The 26,711-nt window shown below is 44.2% G+C and overlaps 1 protein-coding gene across 4 annotated transcripts in view; it reads left to right on the forward strand.

Moving 5' to 3' along the window:
* CACNA1I (calcium voltage-gated channel subunit alpha1 I) overlaps nt 1–26,711 on the forward strand; it is a 164,852-nt gene that overhangs the window by 75,148 nt on the left and 62,993 nt on the right. For all 4 annotated transcript variants that reach the window (XM_032106585.1, XM_032106586.1, XM_032106587.1 and 1 more), the window contains 3 exons: nt 4,856–4,967; nt 5,975–6,108; nt 22,432–22,529. In XM_032106585.1, the coding sequence (XP_031962476.1) occupies nt 4,856–4,967; nt 5,975–6,108; nt 22,432–22,529 (344 nt within the window). The remainder of the gene's footprint in view (nt 1–4,855; nt 4,968–5,974; nt 6,109–22,431; nt 22,530–26,711) is intronic.

A 26,711-nucleotide genomic window follows, 5' to 3' on the forward strand; every position in this document is an offset into this window, starting at 1 on the left:
CGTGGGGCTCCATGTTTTCACTTGAATCACTGAACTGCTCTTCTCTCCATTTTGGAGCAGGAGCAGGTTCTGCCATGACCAGCCATACCACAGGGCTGGCTTTTCCCCCTTGCTGTAAATACTTTGCAGTCAGGCATTTCTGCTGCATGTGAAATAGGTCTGAGGTATTCAGGACTTTAATTGGCACAAGGCATACTCTAGGAGTAGTGTGGAAATAGCAGCAGGAAACACTGAGGGATTGTCATGATTTTAAAGCTTATATATTTTCTGTGCTGTTAGGAATGCCAGCCTCTGGGGAGCTACTTGTGCCACTACAGCTGATGATGGAAGAAGAGAAGAGGGGACCCAAAGTACTGTTTTATTTTGCTCTGTTGTATTTTTGTCAGTGATAGAAAATGGAGATTAAGGTCAATCCCAAGAATCTTAAGTGGTATGCAGTTTTTAGGTGCAAGGTATTTACAGCTCCAGCACAGCAGATGTTTCTTCTGCTATTTGTCACTTAGGAATTGAGCCCAAAAGCTTTGTCTGTCTCTCATCACCTGTTTCTAACATCATCTTCCACTATGCATAGTTATATTATCAAGCACTACCACAAAACATGTCCCAGAAACATCTGCATATCTCCTTAACTGTCCTGTAGCTTGTGGCTGTCAGCGCATTCCAGATGGTTTGGGGTGAATGATGGCTCTCTCCTGGTGTGCTCTGGTGATGCATGTCCCTGTTGAATGCATCCTCATCCCAGAGTTGCCCTGTCCATAGGAAGACAGGGTGGAGGGTCTGTAGATACACAGTGGCTGTCTCTGGCCAGCAGCTGGCCAGGCCCTGCTTGGGGTGCAGGGCAGGGTTGGCACCCAGCAGCAAAGAAAAGTCTTGCTGCCACAAGCAGGCACCAGCTATAGAACCAGTGCAAGTTTTTAGGCAAAATATAGTTAATCTAGACATGGATCTTGATGTCCCCAGACAGTGCTGAAATGAACAAAACCTTTTTAAGGAGGAGAGACTTATGTGGATAATGAGACTAGCCCATGGTTACTCAATGATCCTTGTGGACCCTCCCAACTGAGAATATTCCGTTATTAACTCAGGAGACACTTCTCTTCTGCTGTATTTCTTTTTTCAAATGAGGGCCATGGTCTTTTTATCTGAAAGGGTTTGAATCAACTGTGAACTGTCACAGGTGGGAAAAGGGCAAGTTATTGCATAGTGGATTGCTGTGAATTTTCTGGTGCCTTCCTCTGAAGCACATTGTGGTGGCCAAGGAGAGAAGATGACCATGGGCAGAAATTGTGTGGGTCTCCTTTTAGTTTCCCAAACCATTTGCAGGCCCCAAAACTCACTGGGAAAGATATTGGCAATGAGGCTGTGGGAAGGGAGAGTAGCCGTAAGGAAGAAGGGCTGGAGTGGGGCTGGGAGAACATGTGCATGGGTTTGCTTGTAATTAGGAGATTTAAACTTTGAAAGAAGTTAATTAATAATTAAACTTCTGACTGAATGATGCAGATTGTGAAGACTGGCTTTGTCAGCAGCTGCAATTAATTACAGGCTCAAGCACAGGGAAAAGGAGGGGGGTGAGGGATGTGGGAGAGGGGAGGCATCACCAAAAGAAAGATGATAAACCTTGGCTGCAGGCTGTTGCTGTGGTGACAGGAGTCAGTAGCTGTGGTTGACAATGGTGACACATAAGGCAGCAGATAGTCCTAATTACCCCCTCCACCAACCCAAGCAGGCACCAACCCCTCCTGATTTGGGGCAGGAGATGCTCTGGTTTTCTCCTTGCACTTTCTTCCTTTCTGCTGCTGCTTGGATGTGCTTTTTCAGGGTTTCCAACTGCTCTGAAAGGAAAACTGTGGGGCAGTGGCTTTTTCTAGTATCACTGTAATAGCCTGGGAATGGCCAGCAGTTCAGCAGCATTCTTGGGAAGCTTGGACAACAGTGGCAAACTCTGAGAGCTGATACCTAAAAAGCAGGGGAGAAGAAATCATCTGCAACTGGCCACAGCTTTTTAAGCAAGAAGATGAGATGAGATTGCACATCTGGCCTAAGTTTCAATCTTTTTGGGAGCAGTTGCCATGGTGTGTCATGTCTTGTGCTTCAGGGTCTCACCAGATGCTGACAGCACCCTGCCATGGTCTGCATGGCCTTGTGGGGGGCACTGCAAGGGCAGTGAGAGAAACATGGAAGCGTGCTGCCCTGACAGTGCTGCTGCCAAAGCACATGCAGAGAGGTGTAGATCTGTGTTAAATAAAACCTCCTGACTTTTACCCCCTTTGTCCTGACTTTCCCGAGTTTGGCTGCAGTCAGAGTAGTATTCTCTGCCTCAAATTCTCTTATCATGCTTTCTGGAAAAAAAAAAAGAAGCCAATTGGCTTTTAAAACAATTTTTGCTTTTCATTCATTATGCATTAATTTAATCCAGGAATGTTTGAGGTCCTGGTTTTTTCCACATATCTTCTGACTTCCTCTTATGTTCAGGGAGAAGGACTTTTGCAACCATTGGCTCAGCCTGCTCTGAAACTGTTTTGGCCCCTTGAAGAATGTCATTCAGCACTGATCCTCCTGTCTGGGCTTCCCTGCTGCTGCCTTTCCAGTAACTGTGAAAGCACCTGCTGCAAAAGGGAGAGGCTGAGAGAGCTGGGGCTGCTCAGCCTGGAGGAGAGATGGTTTAGGGAGATCTTATCCATGTCTATCAACACCTGATGAGAGGAATAAAGGACACAGACTGCTCAGTGATGCCTAGTGACAGGGCAAGAGCTAACGGGCACAGCCTGAAAGGTGGGATATATCCTATTTAAACATAAGGAAACACTTCTACTCTGTGTAGTCAAATGCTAGAGCAGGTTGCCTGGAGAGGTTCTGGTGCCTTTATACCTGAAGATAATCAAACCCCAAGTGGATGCAATGCTGAACAACCTGCTGTAATTGATGCTACTTTGATCAGGGAAGGTGGACAAGACAACCTCCACAGGCCCTTCCAACATCAACCATTCTGTGGTTCTGTAACTCGCAATGAAGATGCCAAACAGGTTCTGAAGAGTCCAGAAAAGAACTGCAGTCCTATCTGAAAACCCTGTGTGAGCTGATAGAAACCTCTCAAATTGCTTTCCTGGGCTTCGGATAAGATCATTAAAAAAATGTGCAAGAGAGAGGAAGGTGGAAAGTTGAAGTTGCATAGACCCTTGAGTGAAAATACTTTATTTGTGCCTTTTTGGTGCATTCCCCTCAGAAAAGGGCTCTGGTTTTGAAGCCTACATTGAGGGTGGGCTTCATGTGCGTTACTTTGTAGAGCATGTGGGATTAACTTTGTGAGGGATAGTGATAACACATTCTTGAAATCACCTTAGAGAATAATTGGAACAGTAGAACTAGTGCCCTGCTCTTGTCTGATTTTGCAGCTGAAGGTAGCTCACCACAAACCAGGTGGGGGAGAAGAGAGAGAATTAATTATCTTCTAGATCAGATTGCGCAGTTTAGTCATAAATCACTGTCAGGGAATGAGCATGGAAGAGTTGCTCAGAACAAACCACAGAAGTTGAATGTCTTTCAGAAGTGATCAGAGATATAGACCACTCTTTTAGATTCAGTACTGAAAGGGCTGAAAATGGATGCACTCAGTGTTTGTATGTTAAGTAGACAATTTCGTGCCTCTTCTATTTAAGAAAAGATAAAATTGTCTGACAGTGGAAACTGGGCAGATACGTTGTTGTGAGGTGTGTAAAATGCCCGAGAATGTTTGTGCCAGAGGTTGGAGGTCTATTTGCTCTACATCACTGCTTTGCAATGGGAACGCTGGAAAGGTATTGCACAAATGCACCCACTTTTAGAGCTAAAATACTGTAAATGAGGTCTTGGATAAGCATCTACCAGGCTTTAAAACTTCTTCAGGAGGAGAGGGGTGGTGAAGAGGGGGCAGTTAGAGTGGGTAGAGTACAGAGGTCACACAAATACACCATTTTTATCCACTTCTCTAATACATAAATGAAGTGGCACTTGATAAAATTACAAGACAACAAATTAATAATAAGTAGGAGGGAACAGTTTTTAATGTAAAGTATAATTAGCCAGTGTAGCTCAGGACTGCCAACTATTATCGAAGCAGATATTTTAGTAAGATTATCAACAAAGGATTTAAATGAATAAGCAAAGCATCTGCAGGGACACCAGTGTAGCTGAGAAAGCAATTATAAGGACTATCAATCCTCGTGCTTTAGGGCATAAACAGATCACCAGCTGGGGTCAGAAACACAGTTTCTCCCCATAGTTACTGAGTAACTTGGGCACGTTGTGGAGTTTATACAGTGTGGGTCACTGTTGGAAGCGTAGTAACAGATTAGGTGGACCACGGGCACTTCTTTACCCCCAAGTTTCTCTGAGAGGGGAAGAGGGAGAGTTCTAGCATCATGCTGTATCCCCTTCCCAATAATCACTAGGCTAATGTAGAGATTAATCTGTCCCTTTTGGTTTAGATCCCCAGATCTTGGAGATCTCTGATACACTAAGGTATAGACCACCTTGGAAAGTCTCTTCCATATATTTGGGAGATTCAGTAAACCAGCGAGGGAAGGGACTCAGCAAACCAACAAGAGAGGAGCAAGCATGTGTTTGACTATGGCAATGATTTGACTTGTGTAAGTACTTCAGGCCTTTTGAGCTACCTCTACTTTCCCTTTTTCAAAAGAGTTTTGGCTTAATCAAGGACTGGAGTAGTGATGAACTGAGTGGGGAAAATGCGGGAATGTAATAAATCAGCCTACCAGCGCTTCTTTCCCTTAATCTTCCTATTTTGTTACTTCAAGCCTAGAGCAAGCTTATCTCAGCCGTGATGCTTTTGCAGAAGTTTTCCTTGACTCTTTTCCACCTGGTTCGAGTGTGTCAGCATGATGGTGATTTTGCTAAACTGTGTTACCCTGGGAATGTACCAGCCATGTGAGGATATGGACTGCCTTTCTGACAGGTGTAAAATCTTGCAGGTAAGCAGATTTCCTTCTTGTTGTGATGGTGCTTCAGTCCAAGTCACAAATTTTCATGCATGCTTTCCTTCAGCGTGTGGGCGATACCTTCCCAGAGAGGCTGGCAAGATTGTCCCTCACAGTGAGCTGTCCTGTTGTAAAACGGCAAGAGTTTGCTTTGAGGAGGGGAATGGGACAGCAGAGAGAATGAATGAACTCTTCTTGTGACTATGCAATACTGAGCCCTTGCTGATCTTCCTGATCCTGCACATAAGCAAGGGTTTCCGGATACAGACACCTACGAGATACATAGGTCAGGGTTAAGCCAGGGAGAAATAACTAAGGTTACACAATCCAGGCAGGAGAGAATAGCAACCTCCAATGCATTTGGTAGTCTGGTGATGTGCAAGACTATTACTGATTCAACAGATACTGTGCCATTCAGGATGCCCAAAGGGAGAGGAAATAAAAGGAACACTTAGAAGCACCATGAGTGCATCCAGCCTGTGAACACACCAGCTGTGCTTGATGCTTCCCCGAAGAAAAGGTGACAGCAAAGGGTGTCATCCACAGTGTTGTTGTGGCTAAGCCTTCAGGAATCTGAAGCTTCTCTCTGTGATGGGTGTGTGCTGTCCAAGCTGTCTGGGGAGTTGCACTATGTCCTCAGCTGAGCCATCTGCAGCAATGTGATGAGGAGTCCCTCCTGGGGGGGGATCTTGGAAAAACAGTGTTTTTCTGGCCACGTTTAGATCTGCTGGTGCTGAACCAACACCACTTTTCAAGCCTATGTAAGGAGTCTCGGAGTCTGCATCAGTTACTTCACCTGTGGGTGAAAAAACTACAAAAGCCCTCACTGAATTTGAGCAGCAGGAAACTGTGATGCCAGGGCTACATGGAAGAAACTTCTCCAGCCCTGCCTCTAGCTCATTTTCAGGAGTACTGAAACTAGTATTTTTCTCACATTCTGTGTTTTAAAGTCCACAGCTGAGAATGCTTGTCAAATACGCTCTTGGGTTTCTGTTTGGCAGGTGTTTGACGATTTCATCTTTATCTTCTTTGCCATGGAAATGGTCTTAAAGATGGTGGCCCTGGGGATCTTTGGGAAGAAGTGTTACCTTGGAGATACCTGGAACCGCCTGGATTTCTTCATTGTCATGGCTGGGTAGGTTGATAGTTTCTGGGTTTGTTTATTCTGGGTTTACTAGAGCCTTGTATGGAACAGAAATGATGTAACTGAGGGGAAAGTTTCTACTCTGGTGCTGCTCTGGTACAGCTGCCAAACTGGAATTGGGCATGCTGGGGTTAGCAGCCAATGGAAGAAAGAGCAGACAAGGTAGCTTAACTCCTCAGCTGACGTGCAGCCATCTGTCTAGCACAACTTCAGGAGAGGGTGTTAATTTGTACCAGCCGAAGAGGTTACCCAGAAACGTTTCTGGTTTTTTGTGTTTTTAAAATGTCTGGGTAGAAGAGGTGTAACCTTTACCAGAACCAATTTAAAGCTAGCATTTCTGTTTCCAGCAGCAGTGTTTCAAGGGTAAGAATGTAGGGGTTTTTTATTCAGGGCTTTTTGGTTTTGTATTGCACCAGCATTACCCACTGTACTTTTGGGACAAGTTGACATTTGAGGGTTTTTTACAACAAAGTTGCTATGGTGAAGCTTTGATTTTCCCCTCTGCATGTATCAAGTGGAAAGTCTACCAGAATCTGCCTGTTAAAGCACAGCAAAATGTCCATTTCTGATAGCAGTGGGATGTGCTTTTTTTCCCAGAATTCTAATTTTGAATTAGAATGCCTTGTGGTATAATAAAAAAAAAAAAAATCAGAAATAAATATATAATATTGCTCTTCTCACAGAAAAAAAAGCTAACATCTTTTCAGAGAGAAGCCCTCAATTTTCTTTTTCTGCAGCCAGGAATTACCAGCTCCACTGCTGCCTGGAAGTGCATGTATTACTGACTGAGCTAGCAGTGAGTTTGAGCTCACTTTGCAGAGTTTTCCCCCGTGGTGTGGAGCAGCACCATCTTTATATTTGCTTTTGACAGAGTTCTTCTACAGCAAGACTTGAAAGTCATTCCCTCTGGAGGAGCAGATAATTGTTTGCTTCTGGGAGGAGCAGAGATTTTCAAACTCAGTGAAGCTGTAAAAATTTGAAGGCTGATTCTCGGTCAGGTTGTGCATGAAAGGAGGACAGGCAGATGAAAGCTGTAGGCTTTTCTAAATTAACACAATATGTGTGAGATGGGAAGACCTTTCTTAAAGCTGAGCCTGCTTCGATTAACATCTGATTTAAAACAGCCTGATGTGAGGAGTGCCACTTAAAGCCCCTGAGGCATGGTGCTAAGAAAAGCCAGATCATTGTATGTTCTAGCCTGAGCTCCTGGTGGCAAAATTGCTGGAGATTGGATGCAGGGAAAGCAAGACCATAGCAGAGGAGCCTTTGAGGAAGGAAAAGCTGGATAGGTTTGAAAAGGGGACCTTGGAGCCCATGGTGCTCCTCTGAGTGGGTGAGATGCTGCATTGTGCTGGGAGAAAGACTCTACTCCAGGTGGGCACAGGAGTACCAGCATATGAGGTAAAAAGGCTTGGGAACTGGGGGTCTTGCTCTGTCTGGGGTCCCTGCAAGCATGGTAAGAGAGTGGTGCTATCTGAAGAGATGGTGAAATCAGTGGGCCAATACTAAATGAAAGAGGGTGAGCTCAAATAATTCATGCAGAAAATAAGCAAAATCCACACTACCTAGACAAGAAGGGAGCAAACTCTATTTACATATTTCCTTCTGTCACCATTCCTGGCAGGAATTTGAGGAGAGAGAGAGTCTTTTGTGCATCTGATAGCAGTACTAGGGAAAAAAAGCTTATATCTGAACTACTTTCAATGCCAAGGAGACTTCAAATCAACTCCTTACATACAAAATAATCTGTGTGGAGGATTTTTTATTTCACGTCCAAAACTGAAAGAAATTTGTTGCCTGATTTCTATTCAATTGTCCTCATGAGGTGTCAGAATGAAATGATAGTAATCTCATTAGAATATCTGATCTCAAAGGACTTCTGCTAAAGAAAGATTTTTCCATTTAGTTATATAGAACTAATGACTATATAATGTATTTCGAGTTATAAAAGCTTGTGGTTATTAATTCATTATTCTTTGAAATTCATTAAAATTGTCTGCGCTGTTTAAATAAAACCCAAGGCTTTAACTTGTCCTTACATACTGTAGGCTTTTACTTAACCTCAAATGTAAGCTCCAACATTTATCCTTATTGATCCCACACCTGGATCATGGCTTCAGCTTACTCTGGTCCAGATGCTGCCTTAGCATTCTGATTTAGAGAAGACACCTAGCATTAGGTCTTGCACATTTTCTCCACGCCAGTGAGTTAGGTCCTGATCAGAGGCTAATCAGTTTTCTCTAAGAGCCTTCTCCTTTTCATCATCCTGGATTCTTGTTTTCTCTGAGGGAGGTCATAAACTTGGCTCCTGAGGAAACATCTGTGATGTTGGGAAGCAATGCCCAGCTAGAATATATGCAGCTTCTCTCAGTTTCAAGAACAAGGACTGTACTTCCCAGCCCTTTCTCTGCCCTTCTCCCTTTCCCAAATAAACACCAGCAAGGCAGCAAAAGTTGCAAAGAATAAACTGTAGCATGGCAAAGTGAAGCTCAGGAGGGGCCCATTCTGTGGGGCATTCTGGGCAGCTGAGATGTCTCCATCTGGCTCACTGCACAACAGCATATTTTATCGAAGAGCATAATGACTATTTGCTGCTAAGGCCCCAGACAGTGTTTTGGTTACATAAACCATGTATTCAGGCAATCATTCGTAGTTATTTCCTTGGAAAGCCAGAAGCTATAGTTGTAGTTAGCTGAATTCCCTCGTGTGCCCCTGCCCTGCTTGCCCCTGCTCCCCACGCAACCCAGCAGCTCAAGGAGGAAGACTCCATTGTCACTAAAAATGTTCCGTTTCCATGGCAATAGGAGCTGACATCACCAGAACTTTCTCCCCTCTCAAACACTCCCTCCCCTAACCACCTTCAACATGTTTTTTTTCTAAAAGGGTTAGGGAAAAAAACCAAAACCACAGTTAAAAGTCAATGCTCTCCCTCATTGTTCCCCTCAGAGCTCCAAAAATCATATGAGGCAATTTGGTTTGAAGAGTGCCAGTGCCCTTGTGTGCACAAACAGCCAGGGCTGCAGATTCAGCTTGTCGATGCTCCCGTTCCCAACTGCTCACTGGTGACAGGAGGTTGCAAGCTCCCAGACGTTTCAAGCAGACTGTGCTCGTCACACCAGCTGTCCTGGTGGGAGTCCCTCTTCCCTTCCATTTGTGATTAGGTCTTGTCTGTCGTCATTTGTTTCCCACAGAGATGGGTGCGTTTGGAGAGCTTGAACTGAGGCAACTTCAGAGGGCAGCTTCCTCAAGTTGAGAGCCTATGATGGTTTGAAAGTTGAGATAATGAGAAAGCTAATCAAATTGGAAATGTCAGCCAGAGTCTATATGTGTGTGAATTTAGGGGAAGACTCACTTGTTTCTGGGCTCATACTCATCAACTTTTTAAGCCAGGCAGTTCTCTAGCAAGAAAAGAGGGAAAAATTTTCCCTGCTCGCTCTAGTCTGTGAGACAGTTGCATTCCCATGAGGTTGGAGATGATGCCACTGTCCCTCTAGGAAGGGGGATATCATCCCTTTATATGTCTGATCTGAGAGTCCCCCCGACCTTGGGGGCATGAATTCCATGGACCAAGTGGTTGTTCTGCCCCTCATGATCCAAGTGTTGTAATAAACAATCTGTGGTGGGAATTCTGTCTGTCTTTGCCCTCTTCTGTGGCATCCCTGGGACATGGTAAATTAAGGGGCAGAGGACTTCACTATTTGTCTGGGGGGGTGATTGTGATTACAGGTGTGTCCCCAAAATATGCCCAAAATCTTTTCTTAACTACTTGTTGCTTGAAATGAACTCCATTGGCTGAGGAGAGGGTGGTCTATCTTTCAGAGAGTGCTGTCTTTACCTCTCTCCATTATCACAGTGGAGTTTGCCATGTAGGTCTCAAACTGTGGTCAAATCCCATCTTGACCTTACCTTTGGTGTCAGGAATGGCATTTTGGATATTTTGGCTTTTTGAGTTTTTCTTTTGGTGTTTTTAAACAGCTTTTAAAAGTGGTGGACTTCAGAACAAGACACAGTACTCTGTCAGTGCTTCAGTCTGCTTCAGTGCCTTTGGTTGTAATATTGCCTCTCTATTCCTGCCTGAAATTTCCTGTTTCCTATAGCCAAGTATTGCAGTTGCCTATCCATTCAATCACAGCACCTCGCTATCAATTAATTCAGCTGCTTTCTTCATTGCCTCCAAGCTTGATTGGTTGGGGTTTTTTTTCCTGTCTCCTCTTCTGAAGAGAGAAAACCCCTTCCTATTAGTAGGAACAGTAAACTTTGTTCACAGATGTATGTTGGTTCCATTTTTTCACCCTGGAATACATATTACTTGCATTTCCAGAGCAGTTCATGCTGTTCTGTCCCTGACTTGTCATCTTCATTTCTTTTCTGTTCTCCCAAAAATATGCCTCAACTGTAAAATCCATCGGTGACTTTTTTTAGTTTTCTGTCAGGTTGTGATAAATAAATAAAGAACAGAGTGGCAAGAATTGTGCATTACAGAAGTACATCTGCTTACAAATGAATCCCCATTTAGTGTTGCATGTGAGGTTTATTACTTAGACAGTTTTTCTCTAGCTAATGTATGTCATGACGATTACATATCATTCCAGCCATATCAACCTAATTACTTGTGTGAACCAGACTTGTAATCTCATAAGAAATTACGGCACATTAGTTTGATGATGTCTATTTTTCCTTAAACTTGTATTGGGTATGGCTAATTTTGTTATCCACTTTTAATCCATAATCTATTCAAGATGCATATTGAAAATTTCATTACTGTACTGTCACCAGCATCAGTCCAGTCACTGAGATCACTGTGTACTGGCATAACATCAGAATTCCTTTGACCCTTGGATGCTTTCCCAGTTTTCTGAGTGCAATCAAAAATTATCAGTACTGGTCCAGATCTTTTCTGGCCGTCTCTTTTAAAACTCTTGCATACAAATTGTCCAGGCTTGCTTATCTTAGAAAATCCCTATTTAGGCACAGCCTAAAATACTTGATCACAGCTGGAGCTGAAATTAGCTCATTATGATCAATGGTGCACATACATCATCTGACCTTCCCCAGAGGACTTTTAACTGATGTTTTCTGCCTTTTTTACACTTAGTGACAATTCTGTTATCTTGTTCCAAAACTTATGCCATTTTATGCGCTCATTCAGTTCTCTTACAAATTTTCTACAAGTCCATCTCCTAATTTATATTCATTGGTATCACCTTCCCCTCTTCTGCTATTCCGTTGCTGCTTTTGCTTTCACTTATGTTGTACTATCTTTTTAGCCTGTTCACCTCTCTTGTCTCTACTGAAGCTTCTTGGACACCTGATAAATATTCCTAAACACCACTTGACTGTACTCCACAGCTCATTAGTTGAAGTCTGGCTAGTCTGACACATGGAGCTATTTAAAAGATGTGTAGATGTGACTGGTGTTTACGGGCAGGGTTTAGTGGTGGACTTGGCTGGGTTGAGTTGGACTCAATGATCTTAAAGGTGTTTTCCAATCTAAATGATTTTATGATTCTGTGGCTGTTTCTGTATGGTTTCAAATTCATGAATGTGGCCTCACTAATCCACCAAACGTATCTGGTACTGTTGATGACCTTGCATGATTTGGACATAACACATGTAATCAAGTTCTATAATTTTTTTTTTTTTTTAATAACTTAATAGACAATCTCTCTCTGTCTTCCGTTCTTGAATACGATTTTCTGTGATTTGTAAGGCTGGGAACTTGCAAGGAGATTTCGGTACCTCCAATGCATTGCTCAAATTTAATTCTTAGAGATGGATGGGGAGAGTGCTTTTATCAAGAGAGCTAGTCAGCCTCTCTTCTGGTGTGATCTGGACATACCTAATTACATTCACAGGATCATAGATAATCAGGGTTGGAAAGGGCCTTGTGGAGTCTCCACTCCAGTCTTGTTCAAAGGAGGGTCAACAACAAACTCAAGTTAGAGTTGTCCAGACAAGTCTTGATAACCACCACAGATGGAGATGGCACCACCTCTCACCATCCCACCCTCACTGCTGATGTATCTCTGTAACTAGTCTGAACCTCCCTTTCCTCTTCGGATTTATGTTTGTTGTGTCTTGTTCTCCTGCCCTGTGGCACTGTGAAGATTCTGGCTCAATCTCCTCGCTGACTGCCTTGTAGCTACCAAGGAGCTACTGGTAGGTCCCACCAAAATCATCTCCTCTCCAAGCTGAACAAGCCCTCATCCTTCAGCCTCTCCTTACAGGACAAATGCACCAACCCTGAGCACCTTGGTGACCCTCCCCTGAACTTGCTTCAATTTATCAACACCTTTTACTGGAGGGCCAAAACTGAATGTGCTATGTTAGATATGGTCTACCAAGTGCAAAGTAAGGGGCATAACCCCTGCCTCATCTACCTGCTGCAGTATGGCTGGTGCAGCTTGGTATGTCACTGTCCTTCCCTGCGTGGACTGTGTGTCACCCGTGTCCCAGGACTGGCAGCTCCTTTTCAGCAGCACCACTATCCATCAGTCCAGCCCAAATGCAGCACCTTGCATTCATCTGTTGAATTTCATGAGGCTCCTGTCAGCCCATTTCTCTAGCCAGGAGGAATTCTCTACATGGCAGAAGATTAATCTGTAAGTATTTTGTCGCTGATTCTGTAGTAGAAAATGCCATTCTTGACAGAGTGTGTTACTTCCCCTCTCTTTCTGTCCACTTGAGCCTCCCTACTAGGTTAAAATCCTGGATTTTAATATTCCTTTCATGCAGATTTTCCCACCAGGCCTTCCTAATGCCATTTAGGCATTGTGCTCATAAAATGAACAATTCTTATTCTCTTTATTACTCAGGCCCCTAGCACTGGTGTATAGGCGACACTATTTTTCTCCTCTTTACATCTTTTAGTGCCTTGATTAGTTTTGTTCTTGACATGGAGGTTCTGTAAGAATTAACTCTTTTCCTAGTTTTATCACTTTCCCCTTTGGTCTTTCATTTAGCAATCTTCTGACTGGTCTTTCTCTCAGTTCTCTAAAACCTAATTTTTCTTCTGATGAAATGCTGGTTAATATTTCTGGGCAGGATTAGCCCAGTGCTCTGCAAGTCTCATGCTCTCTGTGGCTGGCCAAGCCAGCACTTTGTTACCAAACTCCTCTGTCACCTTTTTGCCTGTTGGCTAGAATGTGCGACTAAGGACTTCAGCTGAATATTTATTGTCCAACTTCTTCAGAAAGAGACATAAATCCAAGTCTATAATATGTGGTATATCTATCATGGTAAGAAAAACAATTAGTTTCAAAACACATCAGCATGGATAAATACTGTCCTTGTAGTCTGAACGCTTTCCTAAATTTGCTTTTTAGTTTCACCTATAGTATGGCAGCACGGCTCTCCTGGTATCTCCATTTCTCGTCCAAAGCATCCTTTCCTTTTTGAGTAGTTATGCAGCCTTTGGAGAAGGTTTTGTACAGCTGAAGATCTCTTCTCAGGCAAGCCTGATAGCCCCCTAGGCTGAGCAGAACACTTCTTCTCACTCCCCGTGCCTTTTGGCTAGTTGCTTCTTCAGGAGTGCTTTATGCAGCTTCCACACCAGGAGTCTGGAAAGTATTTCTATTAACTGAGATATTACTTTTACATTCTCTTTCTGATAGTTATTTGCTGTCCTTGAGTTCTGTTCCCCATAATTCCTTAGATATGGCATCCTTTCCATAAACTTGCAGTGATGATGCTTCCCAAATTCATCCATCCAAGCTCTTTTCAAACGTGTGCAGCATCACTGTGAACACCAACTTTCTCCTTACATGGAAAGCACTTACAGCCCCAAGTTCATCCCTCTAAATTTCAGCCTAGGAAAGGCAACTGGCAGCTCTCTGAAGGATGTGAGGTACCAGCCCCCCATCCTCAAATGCCCACCTGTTTCCAGGAAACAAATCCATCACTGCATGGTGCCCTTCCACACTGGGAAGATGCCTCTTAGCCTGAAAAACACCAACTGGCCTTAATCTCACAAGATGGGGAAGTGTGTTGCCAATCTTCTGCTTTTTCTTTGCTTTTAATTAACTACAGTCGTTCAGGGACCTGGCCAGAATTTGCATAGTTATGACTTTAAAATCTCAGATCATTAAATACTTATTAGCAGCAGGGTAAACAGCAGAATGCTCAGAAAATCCTAGTTAGCTAATGTTCGATGCCAAATAGAAGTTTCTATAAAATTATGGCAAGTTAAAGAAAACTGTAATAAATATAGCAATTAGGTGTTTCGAGTAGTGATCAGAAAAAGATGGAAACCAGCAAGCAGCAGGCTAAATAGCATCTTAACCAAAGGTAGAAATAGCAGCAGCACAGCCCTCCCCTCGAACATGCACTCGCTTTTTCCTCCTTAATGATACTAATTATTTCATTTGCTTTCTCCCAGTAAAACTATCCCTAGATACGCAACATATTGAAATGAAAGCAGTCATCAAAACGAAATGAATCACACCAGAGAAGAATGAAAACAAGGAGGCAGCGCTACCCTGCCTGCATAATGTGTAGTTCTCAATTATTGCCTCTGCTTTTTTGCCTTCCTGAAAGCTAATTCCTTACCATGTGAATGTTAGGTTTATTTAAAAAAAAAAAAACAACAAACACAAACCCCCCCAAAATAAGTAAAACCAGCAGGCTCACCGGACCAAAATGCAGACATTCTTTTTTATTTTTCTTCTTTATTTTTTTCCCTAAGCAGTGAAATACAGAGCTCAGAGCCCGTGTTCTGACTCTTGGTTTTTAAGTGAGGCCCCATCACTCGTATTCAGTCATCTGAGCTTGGCGAGTCCTTCTGGCTTTCTTATCACAGTGTGAAAACCTGCTTATGTCTTTTTGTATCATGTCTCTGAAACTATTAAGGAACTCTGACATTTTCTCTTAGTACACAGTTTGGAAAGAAATCTGAGTGTTCCAGGGTGTGAAATAATCACATTCTAGGCAGCAAGGGACCAGTCTTACAGTCTCTGGAAGCTTTCAGCAGCTTTTGCTTGCACAGCAATATAAAAAAAAGTAAAAAAAAATTTTGTACTGGAGGGGGGAGAGTTGCAGGTTATTTTTTTAAGAATATAAAGCATCACAGCTCAGGAGCTGACTGTGTAATTAGTAATTGATCTATTGCTCCCTGAGGAAATGTCTTTTTACTAACAGAATTATAGACTCTTTATTATTATTATATTTTATAAATGAGGAAAAAAGAGTGTAATTTTTGCATTTCTTGTTTTACCAGCAAGGCTTTTTTTTTTTTTTTTTTTACTTCTATCTTTCAGCTTTCATGTCAGCAGAGAGTTTTCTTTTTGCAGCATAATGAGCTCTAAATTTAAAAGAGATAAGCAGGACTACTTAGCTTAGTACACTGTGGTTTGCAGAGCAATTTGGAGGCCTAATGTGTTATTCCATTTTTTCTGTGGTAGATGTTGAAAGGATTTTGGATCATCTGTTTAGGGTGTGTTTTTAAGCCTGGCCCCAGAGGCACCAAATGGTACAAAAGGGGTACAAATGCACAGTTTGCTCTTCAGGTACTTACATCTGTATCTATCTATCTATTCATCTATCTCAAGTGATCTGGTAGGAGGGTCAGTGCTGGAATCTGCCTGGCAGCCCTGTGCCTCCTGCAACACAATGTCCATATAGCAAAAGATCAAGTCCAGATAATGAAAGAGTCTTTAACTTTCGCTGTAGCCCACCGGACCTTTGGGGAAAATAAGGATATGGCTCCAGCTGTAGGGCAAAATGGTGGGCATGGGGCAGAAATCTTAAAAAAATAGGTCCTGGCTGGGAGCCCTGCTGGGCTGGCAAGTAGCCTGTCTGCATCTGCTGGTACTTGTGCATCCTGTGGCTGCAGGCTCTGAGTGGCAGCAGTAGTCCTCCTCTCTTGCCCAGTGTCTGATCAGGCCTCATCAAAATCTCCTGGCTCTGCTTCTAATATGTCCAGATGGATTTACAAGAGATTGGATTCATCTTCCAGCTCTCCTTGTGTACAAGCTCAGGCATGTCCAGCCTTAGCAAGGGATGACAGGAGGTGTCTTGAATGCCACATGTGCCCCATACTCTAGACTTTCATCTGTGTGCTCTTTTTCCTGCCTGTGTGCTCTTCCTTCTGCCTCATTGCTGTTACTCCAGTGCTGCTGGTCCCCACTATCCAGGCAGTTGTGGACCCCAGGAAGTGGATTTTATTGCCTGCCTTCCCTTTCCACAGCACAGATTTGGCTGGTGGAATCTCTGGTGTATATGACTGAAGTGGAAGAATTTAGGGATAAATCAGTCTCCCACCACCCCACAAACTTCAGGTGGAAGATTTGAGCTGTGGGATGGCTTATATACAAGAGGCTAGACATTTTGGTAAATGGAGAGATGTTGGAGCTCCAACTTTTGGCATAGATATCTGAATAAAATTTCAGTCAGGGAAAACTGACAGTCTTATATTTTCCCTATGGACTCCTATGTTCTGGATCTTCAAAGTGGTAGAAATTCCAGTTTGTAAAATGTGATTGCCAAATCAAGGAGCCAAGGACAGAAAGGCATATTCTTGTACGCAGAAGACATTGATTAAATCCCATCTAGCCACAGTACAGGACACACCCTGAGCCCTGACATAGCTGAGAAACTGAAGCTCTGAAGGAATTCAGAGCAGAGACCAATCAAAGTCTTCTGCCCTGGTCACATCAGGTGCTCATAGATGTAGGGATCAAATGGCAGTCCACAGGCAGGAAAAGCTTCACTTCCCACCGAGACCCATAGCAAGTTTGAAATTACAGCTAGAAAGTCACAGCCATGATGTTTTTGCCTTCAGTGCCAAATGTAAATTTATTTGACAAAAAATATTAATTGATTAGACTGCAGTTAATTAGATTTCAGTTGAAAACTTCTATCAGAGAAAGGGAATTAGGCAGCTTTTGAATTTGACAAAAACATATTGGCTTTGTGTCATAAGAAAAATACTGCCTCAGTATTTTTCACGGATGATTTCAGAATAGGTTTTAAATACCATTTCTTGGCTGCTAATTTTCAGCAAATAGAAGTTCAGAAGCCAAGATTAGGAAAGTTAATAAGTATTTAATAAAGGTATAAGGAGATGTAAATATGAAGAGGTAAATGGTAATGTTTGAACTGTTTTAATAATGGATTTCATTGAATGTAACTGTGAGGTAGCAGCTAGCCAGGCATTGCATAAGTACATTATCTTGGGTCACATGTGCAGCAGATAAAGTCTGAATTTTCTGGACTCCTTACATGGCTTTCATATTCTCACTTTGCCTATTTTAGATAGTCTTATCTTTATTTCTCCTTCCCGCTGGTCAGTCTGCTCTCCTGTGCCTGGCACAGAGCCAAGCTGGCCGTGCATTTCTGCTGTTGGACAACGAGCGCTGCTCTTCTCGAGTGCCAAGGCAGACCCAAGCCCACTCTTGAGCTCACAGGTGCAGAGGACAAAACAAGTGCCAAGCTGTAGCTGATGAAGCTGTTCTGGTGTTGTTGAGGCCTCACGAGCATCAAAGGTTTCCATGCCCCCTTGTCCCTGTGTACTCGCTGTCTGCTCCAGTGGTGTGACACAGGACAGAGGTACATGAGACCACGCACACTCTGGACAGAGTCAGCGTGCTAACAAATTGCTCAATTGTTCCCTGCAGTAGCTTGGTCTCATCTCTGTTTAACTCCAGGTCCTTTGTGTGTTCAGCTGAGCAGATTTAACTTAGTGGAAAAATACGAAGGAAAGTCAAGGGGCAATGGCAAAACTGGGAATTAGGAAGAAAGATTAAAATGAGAGGTGGAAATGTTGCAGGTAGGTGTGCGTCAGAGGGATGTAAAGAGGCAGGGAGCAGGTGGGATGCCTCAAGATTGGGGGGGGGAGGCAGAGCTCGAGTGGAGAGGTGTTCCCTGCCAGGCATCCCCCTGCTTCTGCAGGATGAACCCCATGCATGCAGCCAGTGCCGCTGTCCCATTTCCCACCCTGACAGTGTTCCCCATGTGCATCAGTCTTGAGCTGTGTCGTGTGGAGACACTGCGTGTGCCAATCCCCTCTCCTTCCAGAAGAGCTTCGTGTGGAAAGTTTTGAAGAAGAAAATCTCTAGCAAGGGAAGAAGAATTACTGTAAATATTCAATTATCTTGACAGCTCAGTGCTCAAATTCCATCACAGATGAGAAGTTTGTCTGATTTAGCATAGTTTAAGCTTCTGAACCTGTCCTTCCACTCACCTACTCTCACCAGAGGCCGCAAAATACTTTAGTGGTGCTAGAAATAAGCTGCTGTTTCCCTTAGAAGAGATGCATTTAACCCTGTTCCCTCATAATAAAGGGAAAGGACTCACAGCTAGCACAGTCTTTTTTTTTCTTTCCTTCCTTTCCCACATCCTAGACTTTTTCTGACTGCCCCTAGATCTTAAAGAATTTATGGTGTTTACTAACAAGACATGCTTTAAGCAGCCAAGAAAGAGAGGAGGACAAGATGAAGGGTAGTCAGGTCATGGGGGCTACCCTTGCTCATGGCACTGAGCTACTACAAGGTAAGGACAAGGAGCCTGGGAATGTCCTGGAGTTCAATAGGTGGCAACCATTTCGTGCTAGCTGCAACATTTCCTTGCTCTTGGTTTACAAACACCCAGCAAACACATGGTTCTGCAGGTTGCTGGTGGGATAAGGATCCAAAACCCGCCTGCCTGAGAGTCCAAATAAGCACAGTACACCTGACCCACCACCACAAGATCTCTAGATACAGGAAATGTGAACCTCCTGACATAAACCTGCTGACAGCTTCTGACTGATCACTTTTTGGGATGAGTCCTTTTGACTCTGTCGACCTGGCATCACCTCCACGTATGGCATTAGGAAATGGGGTACAGCCCAAACCTAGAGCACGTTAAGAGTCCACGGTTCCCTGGCTGTAGGAAGCAGGGCTGGCTGGAGAATGATAATAACGAAAAGAGCTGGGCTAGCAATCCCTGAAATGCTGCAGATGCCTGGAGACTCCAGCAGAGTCATTTAGAGACCCTATTTCATTAGAGTAAGGAGGCAACATTTGGATTTGTCAGTTTTACCTACACAGAAGATTGGGTGGGTTTTTGGTAATCAGTGGAGTTTCGCTGCACCTTGGTCATCTGCATGGTGTGAGCATGTTACCCTTGCACAAAGAGAAGTGTGAACATAAGCTGATGCTGAAGTGATCACTAGGAAAGAAAAGGTAAAAGTGAGAGGTCCTAATGTAAAATTACACTGGAATTGCATTGAAGTTGTTTGGATACAATCTGTGTGTCTACAATAGTCATATCTCATCCACAGGGGCTTAAGCATCCTGGATTTCTCTGTTGTTACAACCAAGACCAGGAGGCCTCAGGAAGAACTGTAGGCAGAAGAGGTCTCTTAATCGAGCTGAAGCCCTGGGCCCTCCTAGGGATGAGTTCATTTTTGTTACAAGTTGCTCTCTAAAAAATTTAGCAGTTGCCCTTTTCTAACCCATCCTTGGGAACAGCCTGCTGTTTTCCCTGGCAGTGTGATTGTCTGCTCAGCTTTTTTGTCTGGCTACACTGGAACGTAATGGCAGTAAGTCTGTGAATCTGCGGCCACTGAGGGCTGCAGGAGGCTGGCTTGCTGCTGTCTGAACCACAGAGTTGAGTTAAGGCAGCGTTTGCCTTGTGCTGAAAGGACCCACGGTCACTACTTTGAGGATTAATAATTTTCTAGTGACACTGGGACTGTACTACATAGGTGGTAAACTCATTCCAGCTAGGAGAGGGCAGTGATGTGCACCTGGTTAAGGTCATTCATGTGCTGTAGCCACAAGAGAACAAAATCCAAATGGTTTGTAAACATTTTAAAACTAATTTTGCATGGTTAAGGCTAAGAAAAGATGTCACCTCTGTCCATTGATTTCATGTCAGCCCTAGCCCTGTGCTTTTCCCCTGTGCTTGGTTTCTGTGAGGGCCACAGTGTTCTTCCGGACTTCCTATTTGGCTCCTCACAGTTCAGAAAAAACAGTACTTGAAATTAGATGTGTTTTGGGCTAACAGCTTACTTGGCATTTGACTCTGTTTCAGGTTGTTCTGCTCCTGCTCCAAAATAATATTTTTTTTTGCCTTCAGAGGCAACCCAGTGCTCTTAGGGGATGAGTGGTTTTAGGAGAGGAAAGGAAGTTCACTGGAACTTCACCAAGCTTGGAGGCCTTTATGCTTCTGTGCATATCTGCACCCCCACAGCAGACTGCAGCGTGGGGGCTCCTTCAGTCAGGAAGCTGCCCCTGTGTGCCAGGTCTCTGTGAAGAGCTGTTAGCTCGTGTCCTGGGAGCAGTACAAAAATGTCTGCAGCGTGCTTTGCCCCTAACTGTAGTTCCACAGCTTCAGCAGGTCTGTCTAATTCTGGAGCAACAACACACTGGTGAGACAATCTTGCTTTATGTGGAGCAAGGTTAGTCAGTGCTTACTCGAGGCCCTTTCACTGTGTGCCTTTGCACCACACACGTATGTCCTGTAGTCATGTCCATGCATTTATGTCTCTGTGTGTTCCTCCTCCTTTCATACCTGTTTCCCAGTTTCACCTGACTGGATCCCAAGCCTTTGTCTATCACTAATTCTTTCTGTAGGCTGGTTGAATACTTCTGCTTGGTTTGGGGTCGGGGCTTTCTTTGGGGAGTGGGAATATTTTGATTATCTGCATGAAATCCCTTGTCTCTTCTTCTGCACTTGGTATATGTGGAACTGACAGCTCCGGGGAGGTAAATGAATGCCACTGCATTTCAGAGGAAGAATTATTTCATGCAATTACCCTAAAAGTGCATGAGAGAACAGACTGAAAGGAATGAGGGAGAGAAAGAAAGAGAGCATGAGAGAGGATAATCACAACACTTCGACAAGTTTACCCCACCGTGTTTGAAAATCTATCACTCTGACAAGTCCCCTTTGTGAAAGGTGTAGACAGATAACCAGGCATTAGCTCTTTGAGGTCCTCTTGAATGGAGAGTAATCAACAGAAGGATCAGTTCACTGGTCCATTTCACTCGATGCCTCTTCCTGATTATTTTTCACAGACTGGCTGTACCCCATTTCCCTCTCAGTGTCTCACTTCAGCTGTCTCATTCAGTTCTCAGTGATTCCTGGTCAGAGGGATTTGAGTCAACTTTAGGTTGGCTTGTGAGTCTTCCTGTATAAATTATGATGGTTTTTGTTCTGAGAAAGGGGGCAGTAACAAAAGGCTGTTCCCCCAATCCCTCCCTGTCTCCTGAGTCTTGTTAAAATGCCAAGGAACAGGGAACTTTTTGTAGTTTCATTATTCATGTCTGAGAAGAGATTCAGCAGAAGCAGTTCCTGTCCTGCCTGCTGCTGTTTCACTGGCCAATTTTGTCACTCTCTTGATCCCATCACCAGATCAGGGTTACCCGAGGGAAGCTGGTGACAACGGCCCATGTCTTCCCAGAGGCCTCGTGCATCTGTGTTCACGAAAACATGAAAGATGCTTTGAGGTCCTCAGGTGGAAATTGCTGGCCAGGATAAATTATCAGTATAATAGTTTCTTGCCATGCTTTCAAAGAGACAGGACATTTGCCATATTGGGTGAGGAGAGAATGCTGGGCTAAGGATTGCTGAGCCAGGTCACTTTTTGTCACCTGCACCTGCTGCTCTTGCAGCAAAGCCAATGCATTAGTCACACCTCTTTGCACTTTGAGGTTATTTAGAGCACATGTTGTTGGGTTAGGAGAGCTAAGGTCTAGCATATGTCCTAAAATTAGGCTTTTCCCCTTTTGGTTGGTGTCAGAAAGGAGTGGTTCATAGCCATGGGGGAAGCCTTTCCACCTAGTCAAGGCAGGTAGTGCTTTAAGTAAGAGGGTTTGTTTCTGTGTGAGATAAAGCAGCTTAGCTGAAGCTGCCTCCCGGGACCATATCCTGCAGTGGGAGATGAGGGGAACACAGGGAGCACCCCCTGTGCTGCAGGTAACTCGCAACTAAACTGGCCACACAGCTGCTGGCCTCGTGTGCAGTGGCCACCCCCTGTGTGTGCCCTGGCCAGGGGTGTGTGCTCCTTGCCAGTGCATCTTCACTTGGCTCCTTCCTCTCCTGGCGCTCACAGCAGGTACGTGTTAGCACAGCTCCTGGCCTGTGTCCGTGAGAAATGCGCTCACCGCTCACTGAGTTTTCTGCCAGAGGAGCTGTGGGCTCTGGGCTTGTCCCATAGGGCTCATGGAGACTTCATTTTTGCTTCCAAAGGCTCAGGCTTCATCCTCATGACTTCCAGAAACTCCTCAATGAAGAAATGATAAATCTGTGGCTCAAGCCAAAATTCTGGATTCTTTTAAACTTTCTTTTTCTCTCTTTTTTCTCTCTCTCCCTCTCTCTCCCCTTCTGCAGGATGGTGGAGTACTCCCTGGATCTCCAAAACATTAACTTGTCTGCAATCCGTACTGTCCGTGTCCTGAGACCCCTGAAAGCTATCAACCGTGTGCCTAGTAAGTCGTGCTTCCCTCTCACACCTCTCAGCTCGGCTTGTGGGGAGTACCTGGTCAATAAAGCTGTGTGTGGTGGTGTTGTCCCAGCAGGGTTCAGGTACAAAGTGAATAGAGGCTTCTGTAGGGTGTGTGCAGGCTTTTTGCCATCACAGGGCCAAGAGGTGTTGTTGGATCGGCAGGAAAACAAGAGTGTCCCAGCATACCGGCCCTAGTCATCCCTTGTGCATGGCCATGTTGATGGAACTTCAAGAGTTGAAGGTGAAAATTATGCAGTAAATGAAAGTGGTTTTTCTTCCTCTTACTGAAGGACATCACAGGTTTAATGATGTCTGTAGCTTCAAAAAGGCCTGTGTGTGAGGTCTGGAGAAGGATGAGCTTTGGGAAGCAGGGAAATTAGTTTGCTCAGGCTTTCACAAGGCCTTCCAGATTCTCTCATCTGAAAAACGTTCATGCCATTACAGGTTAGGGGCGTGTAGCACCGACTCATGGCTGTTTCCTCCTCCCCTTGTGCTTTGTACTCCCTCTTTTGTGCCAACAGTGCCCTCTGTGAGCTGCTGTGTGTGTATGAGCCGGGCTGAACACCACTGGGCTGGGGCTGCCAGGGCTGTGTCTGAGCCTGGATGTGTCAGCCCTGGGAGACTTTAAGGCATTTCTTCTGCAAGTTTTCAGTCTTACAGAATGGCAGGAAGTCTCTTTGCTGTTCTCCATAATCTCCCTGATCAGGCTGTCTGCAGTGGCTAGCACCTTGCCAGAGCTCTCCTAATCCTTCTCTCAAGCTCAGATGCTCCTTTTTCTATTCCAGACCTGAGAAAGTTTGCACAGTTGACCTCCTAGTCTGCATCGTATGTTTTTCCTTGTGCCAAAGTCATTTTCACGATATCACCTCTTTCTTGAACATGCTGTGGAGGTGAATTTCAGAGACTCTGGCTCCATTCAAAGCCCAAGAGGGATCTTGTCCCTCTTCCTGGATATACTTTTATCTTTGAGCAATAGCCCTGAAAAGAAAGTGCTGAAAGGTGTGAAGGAGAAACTGAGGCACAGTCCTGTGTGCCCAGCATGGCAGGAGGGGACCAGGCAAAAGATCCACTGGTTGGAGCACTGAGAGAACAGCCAGGAATGTAACAGGTCCATCATATGATCATAAAGACGAGGGTCAAGGGAAGCTTTTGGCTATTCCCTGTCAGCAAAAAAACTCCCCCAGTCTGTCTCCATCTCTCTAGCCCTTCTCCAGAGAGGAGAGGGCTGGGTGCCAGCCCTGGGCCTGGGGTAGAAGCTTTCTGTAAGGGGGTGGCCTGGAGGCTGTGCATGGCAGGCTCGCCCCTTCCAGGAAGATATGGGCAGCTATGTGACAGCAGCCCCATCCTTGTGTTGTGCAGCCTCTTCTCCTCCCTCCTTCATCAGGCGTGCCATGAGCTTGTGCTGAAAGACTGCTTTGAGAGCCTGAAGCCTATTATCAGTGTAGACATTACCTTGGAGGCAAATGGAAACATCCGGAATGAGATCCAATTAACCCTTACAGGTGTCTGCCATTTTAATTGCTGGACAAAGGTGGCCAGGAGCCTGGCAGAAACTTGAGGCTTTGTATTATTCCTATTTATCTCCTGGAACAGCCAGAGCTGCCCCAGGGAGGAACAGTGTGAGCCATGTCAGAACTGACCCACCAGGGACCTGCTCCATCCATGCAGAGGCACCAGAGATACTTTCCATCTTCTTTCCTGACCTTTGCAGAGCAGATGCCATTGAATTCCCCCTGGCTGTCCCTGCCCTGACACTGCCTGTTTGCTCTTTTCATCAGTATAGAACTTCACCTGTATGAAATTGATGCTGTTTTAATTTCCACTCTGTGGTTAAATCTTTATGTATTTTTCTCGCTACATAAATCTGTGGTTATGTGCAGAGAATATTTTGGAAGAAAGACATCCTGCCATTAATTAAAACAAAAAAAAAAAAAAGAAACTGGATTTCTTGGGAGAGGAAGCATTGACTTGAGGGCTGAAAACTAGCAAAGAGGCTGTAAATGAAGGCTTGTGATAAATGGGAATGAGCTGCATTAGAAGAAGGTGCCTAGTGGGGCACAACAAACATAATTAATGGGACATTTGGCCACAAATCTTTTTTTAATGTCTTTTTAAAGTTCTTCATTACTAATCTGAAGCAACAGGAAAGTCTATTAGTGAGATGTACTGATGATACCAAGCTGGAGGTGTTGCAGGTGTAGCCAAAGAAAGTGGGAAATAGGACAGCAGGAGGTAGAGGGAAATTGAGGTCGTGGTTGTGAGTGTGAGATATCTGGTGCGAGGCAAGGAGTGGGGGGTGGTTAATCCTAAAGGCAGATTTTCAGCCATGTCCCAAAGGCTGTGATGGGACAGGGTGGCCCAGTGTTTGCCTTGGACATTTCAAAGGCTCCCACATGGACACCCAGGCAGGGACTGATTTTCCCAGAGGAGTCTGGCTGTGTGGACTGAATAATGGCAGTTTATTATCAGGAGAGTGGACAAAAAGATTGGGAACCTGACTGATTAGAGCATGAGTGGAAGAGTGCTCAAGTGGTCTGTCAGGGTAAATTATTTAGTGCCCAAAGAACTTTACTAATCTGCCATTGTTTGAAAAGTCCACGTACTTATGTGAGAAATTTCTGGAGAAGTTTGAGAGAAATTTCGTACTACATGATGCAAGGAGAAAAAAAAAGGCTATAACAGAAAATTAGGAGAGAGGAAATTCAGAAGGAATTTCTAGGGAAACGGTAGCAACATGGCAGAGGAAAAAGTTCAATAAACTTATTTTATATTCTTGGCAGGTGTGCAAGGCTGAAGTTTAAATGCCCAAATTCCCAGATTGGATGTGTCTAAATTCTGCTTACACATGCTCATTCTTAACATGCTACTGAAAGCCCTTCCTCACAGTGACACTTCTGAGGCTTTGAAACAATATCCCACAAGGAGCTGGCAAATTCTATTTGCCAGTGCTGTACTCATTATCTGTGGTAAAAAGGATGCATGTGAGGATGTAAAGTCTCTCTGAATCATGACAGAAGAAGAAAAGGACATCCAGTGTAACCAAAAGGTGGTAAATGTCCATTAAGAATGACAGTTTCTACCCAGTTTGTAGTTAGGGTATAAAGCTCGCTGCCGCGGGAAGTGGCACTGTGCAAGTAAAGGAAGTAAAACGGGATTTTCCAAGGGATGCCCCATCCCTGGAAGTGTTTAAGTTCAGTTTGAATAGGGCTTTGGGGAACTGGACTAATGGAAGTTGTTCTTGTCCTTGGCAGGGAGGTTGAAAGTAGATGTTCTTCAGTGTCCTTTCCAAACCATTCCATGAGAGCTCACATGGAGACACCTCTAGATTTCAAACCTCCTTTGGGGTTAGAGCTGATCTTCAGCTACTGGTTATCAGCAATTGATTGCATCTCTTGCAATTCTCAGCAGAATGTGATACTGACCATTTGAGATTTCCTGTCTGAAGCACCCTGGGGTTCTGCCCTGCCTGATCATTCCTCCATTCTCATGTTATCATTGGAGTGTACTAGAGAGAACATGAGGCCACCCTGGTCTTGTAATATGTATCACACCTTCATTAACATTCCCTCTTATCTCTTGCATTCCTGACTACAAGCCCGGGAACTCTGCCTTTTGGAGTCATGTTTGAAAATGCAGCAAATGAAATATCAGAGATCTGTCTGGTCCTATTGCCATGTGATTCAATTCCATGGCAATGAGCTGGTGTGACAAGCCCTGCAAGTCACTGAAGAAGTGTGAAGAGTAAAAAAATACCCTCCAGGTCCCTGTCAGAGGTAGTTGCTTTCTGCTCTGGGCATGTCTGTGTCCTGGTCTTGGGGTGAAATTCCACATTCATCGGTTTTTATCCTCTTGTGATTGTGTGGAAGGTTGCTGGGTGAAATATTGCTTTTTGTGCTGGCTCTTTTTTTGTTGCTTCTTCTCAAGGCAAGGCACAAGGTTTGGGGGGGAGGCTGGTTTTGTTTTATTTTTTTTGCCTGCTTTTGAGCAGTGAGTCTGTGATCATTTCTGGTAATTTGAAATTCTTGCTCTTCTTTCATTAAGTTTTTTTGACGTCGAAGAAGGAAATGTTTCTTCATTTTACTCTTTCTTGGCGCATTGGCCTTATGCAAAGAAGAGCCCTTGCATTATGTTTGATGTCTTCCACTTTCTACTTACAATTTAGCAG

This window comes from Corvus moneduloides, chromosome 4, assembly GCF_009650955.1.
Source record: "Corvus moneduloides isolate bCorMon1 chromosome 4, bCorMon1.pri, whole genome shotgun sequence".
Classification (NCBI taxonomy): domain Eukaryota; kingdom Metazoa; phylum Chordata; class Aves; order Passeriformes; family Corvidae; genus Corvus; species Corvus moneduloides.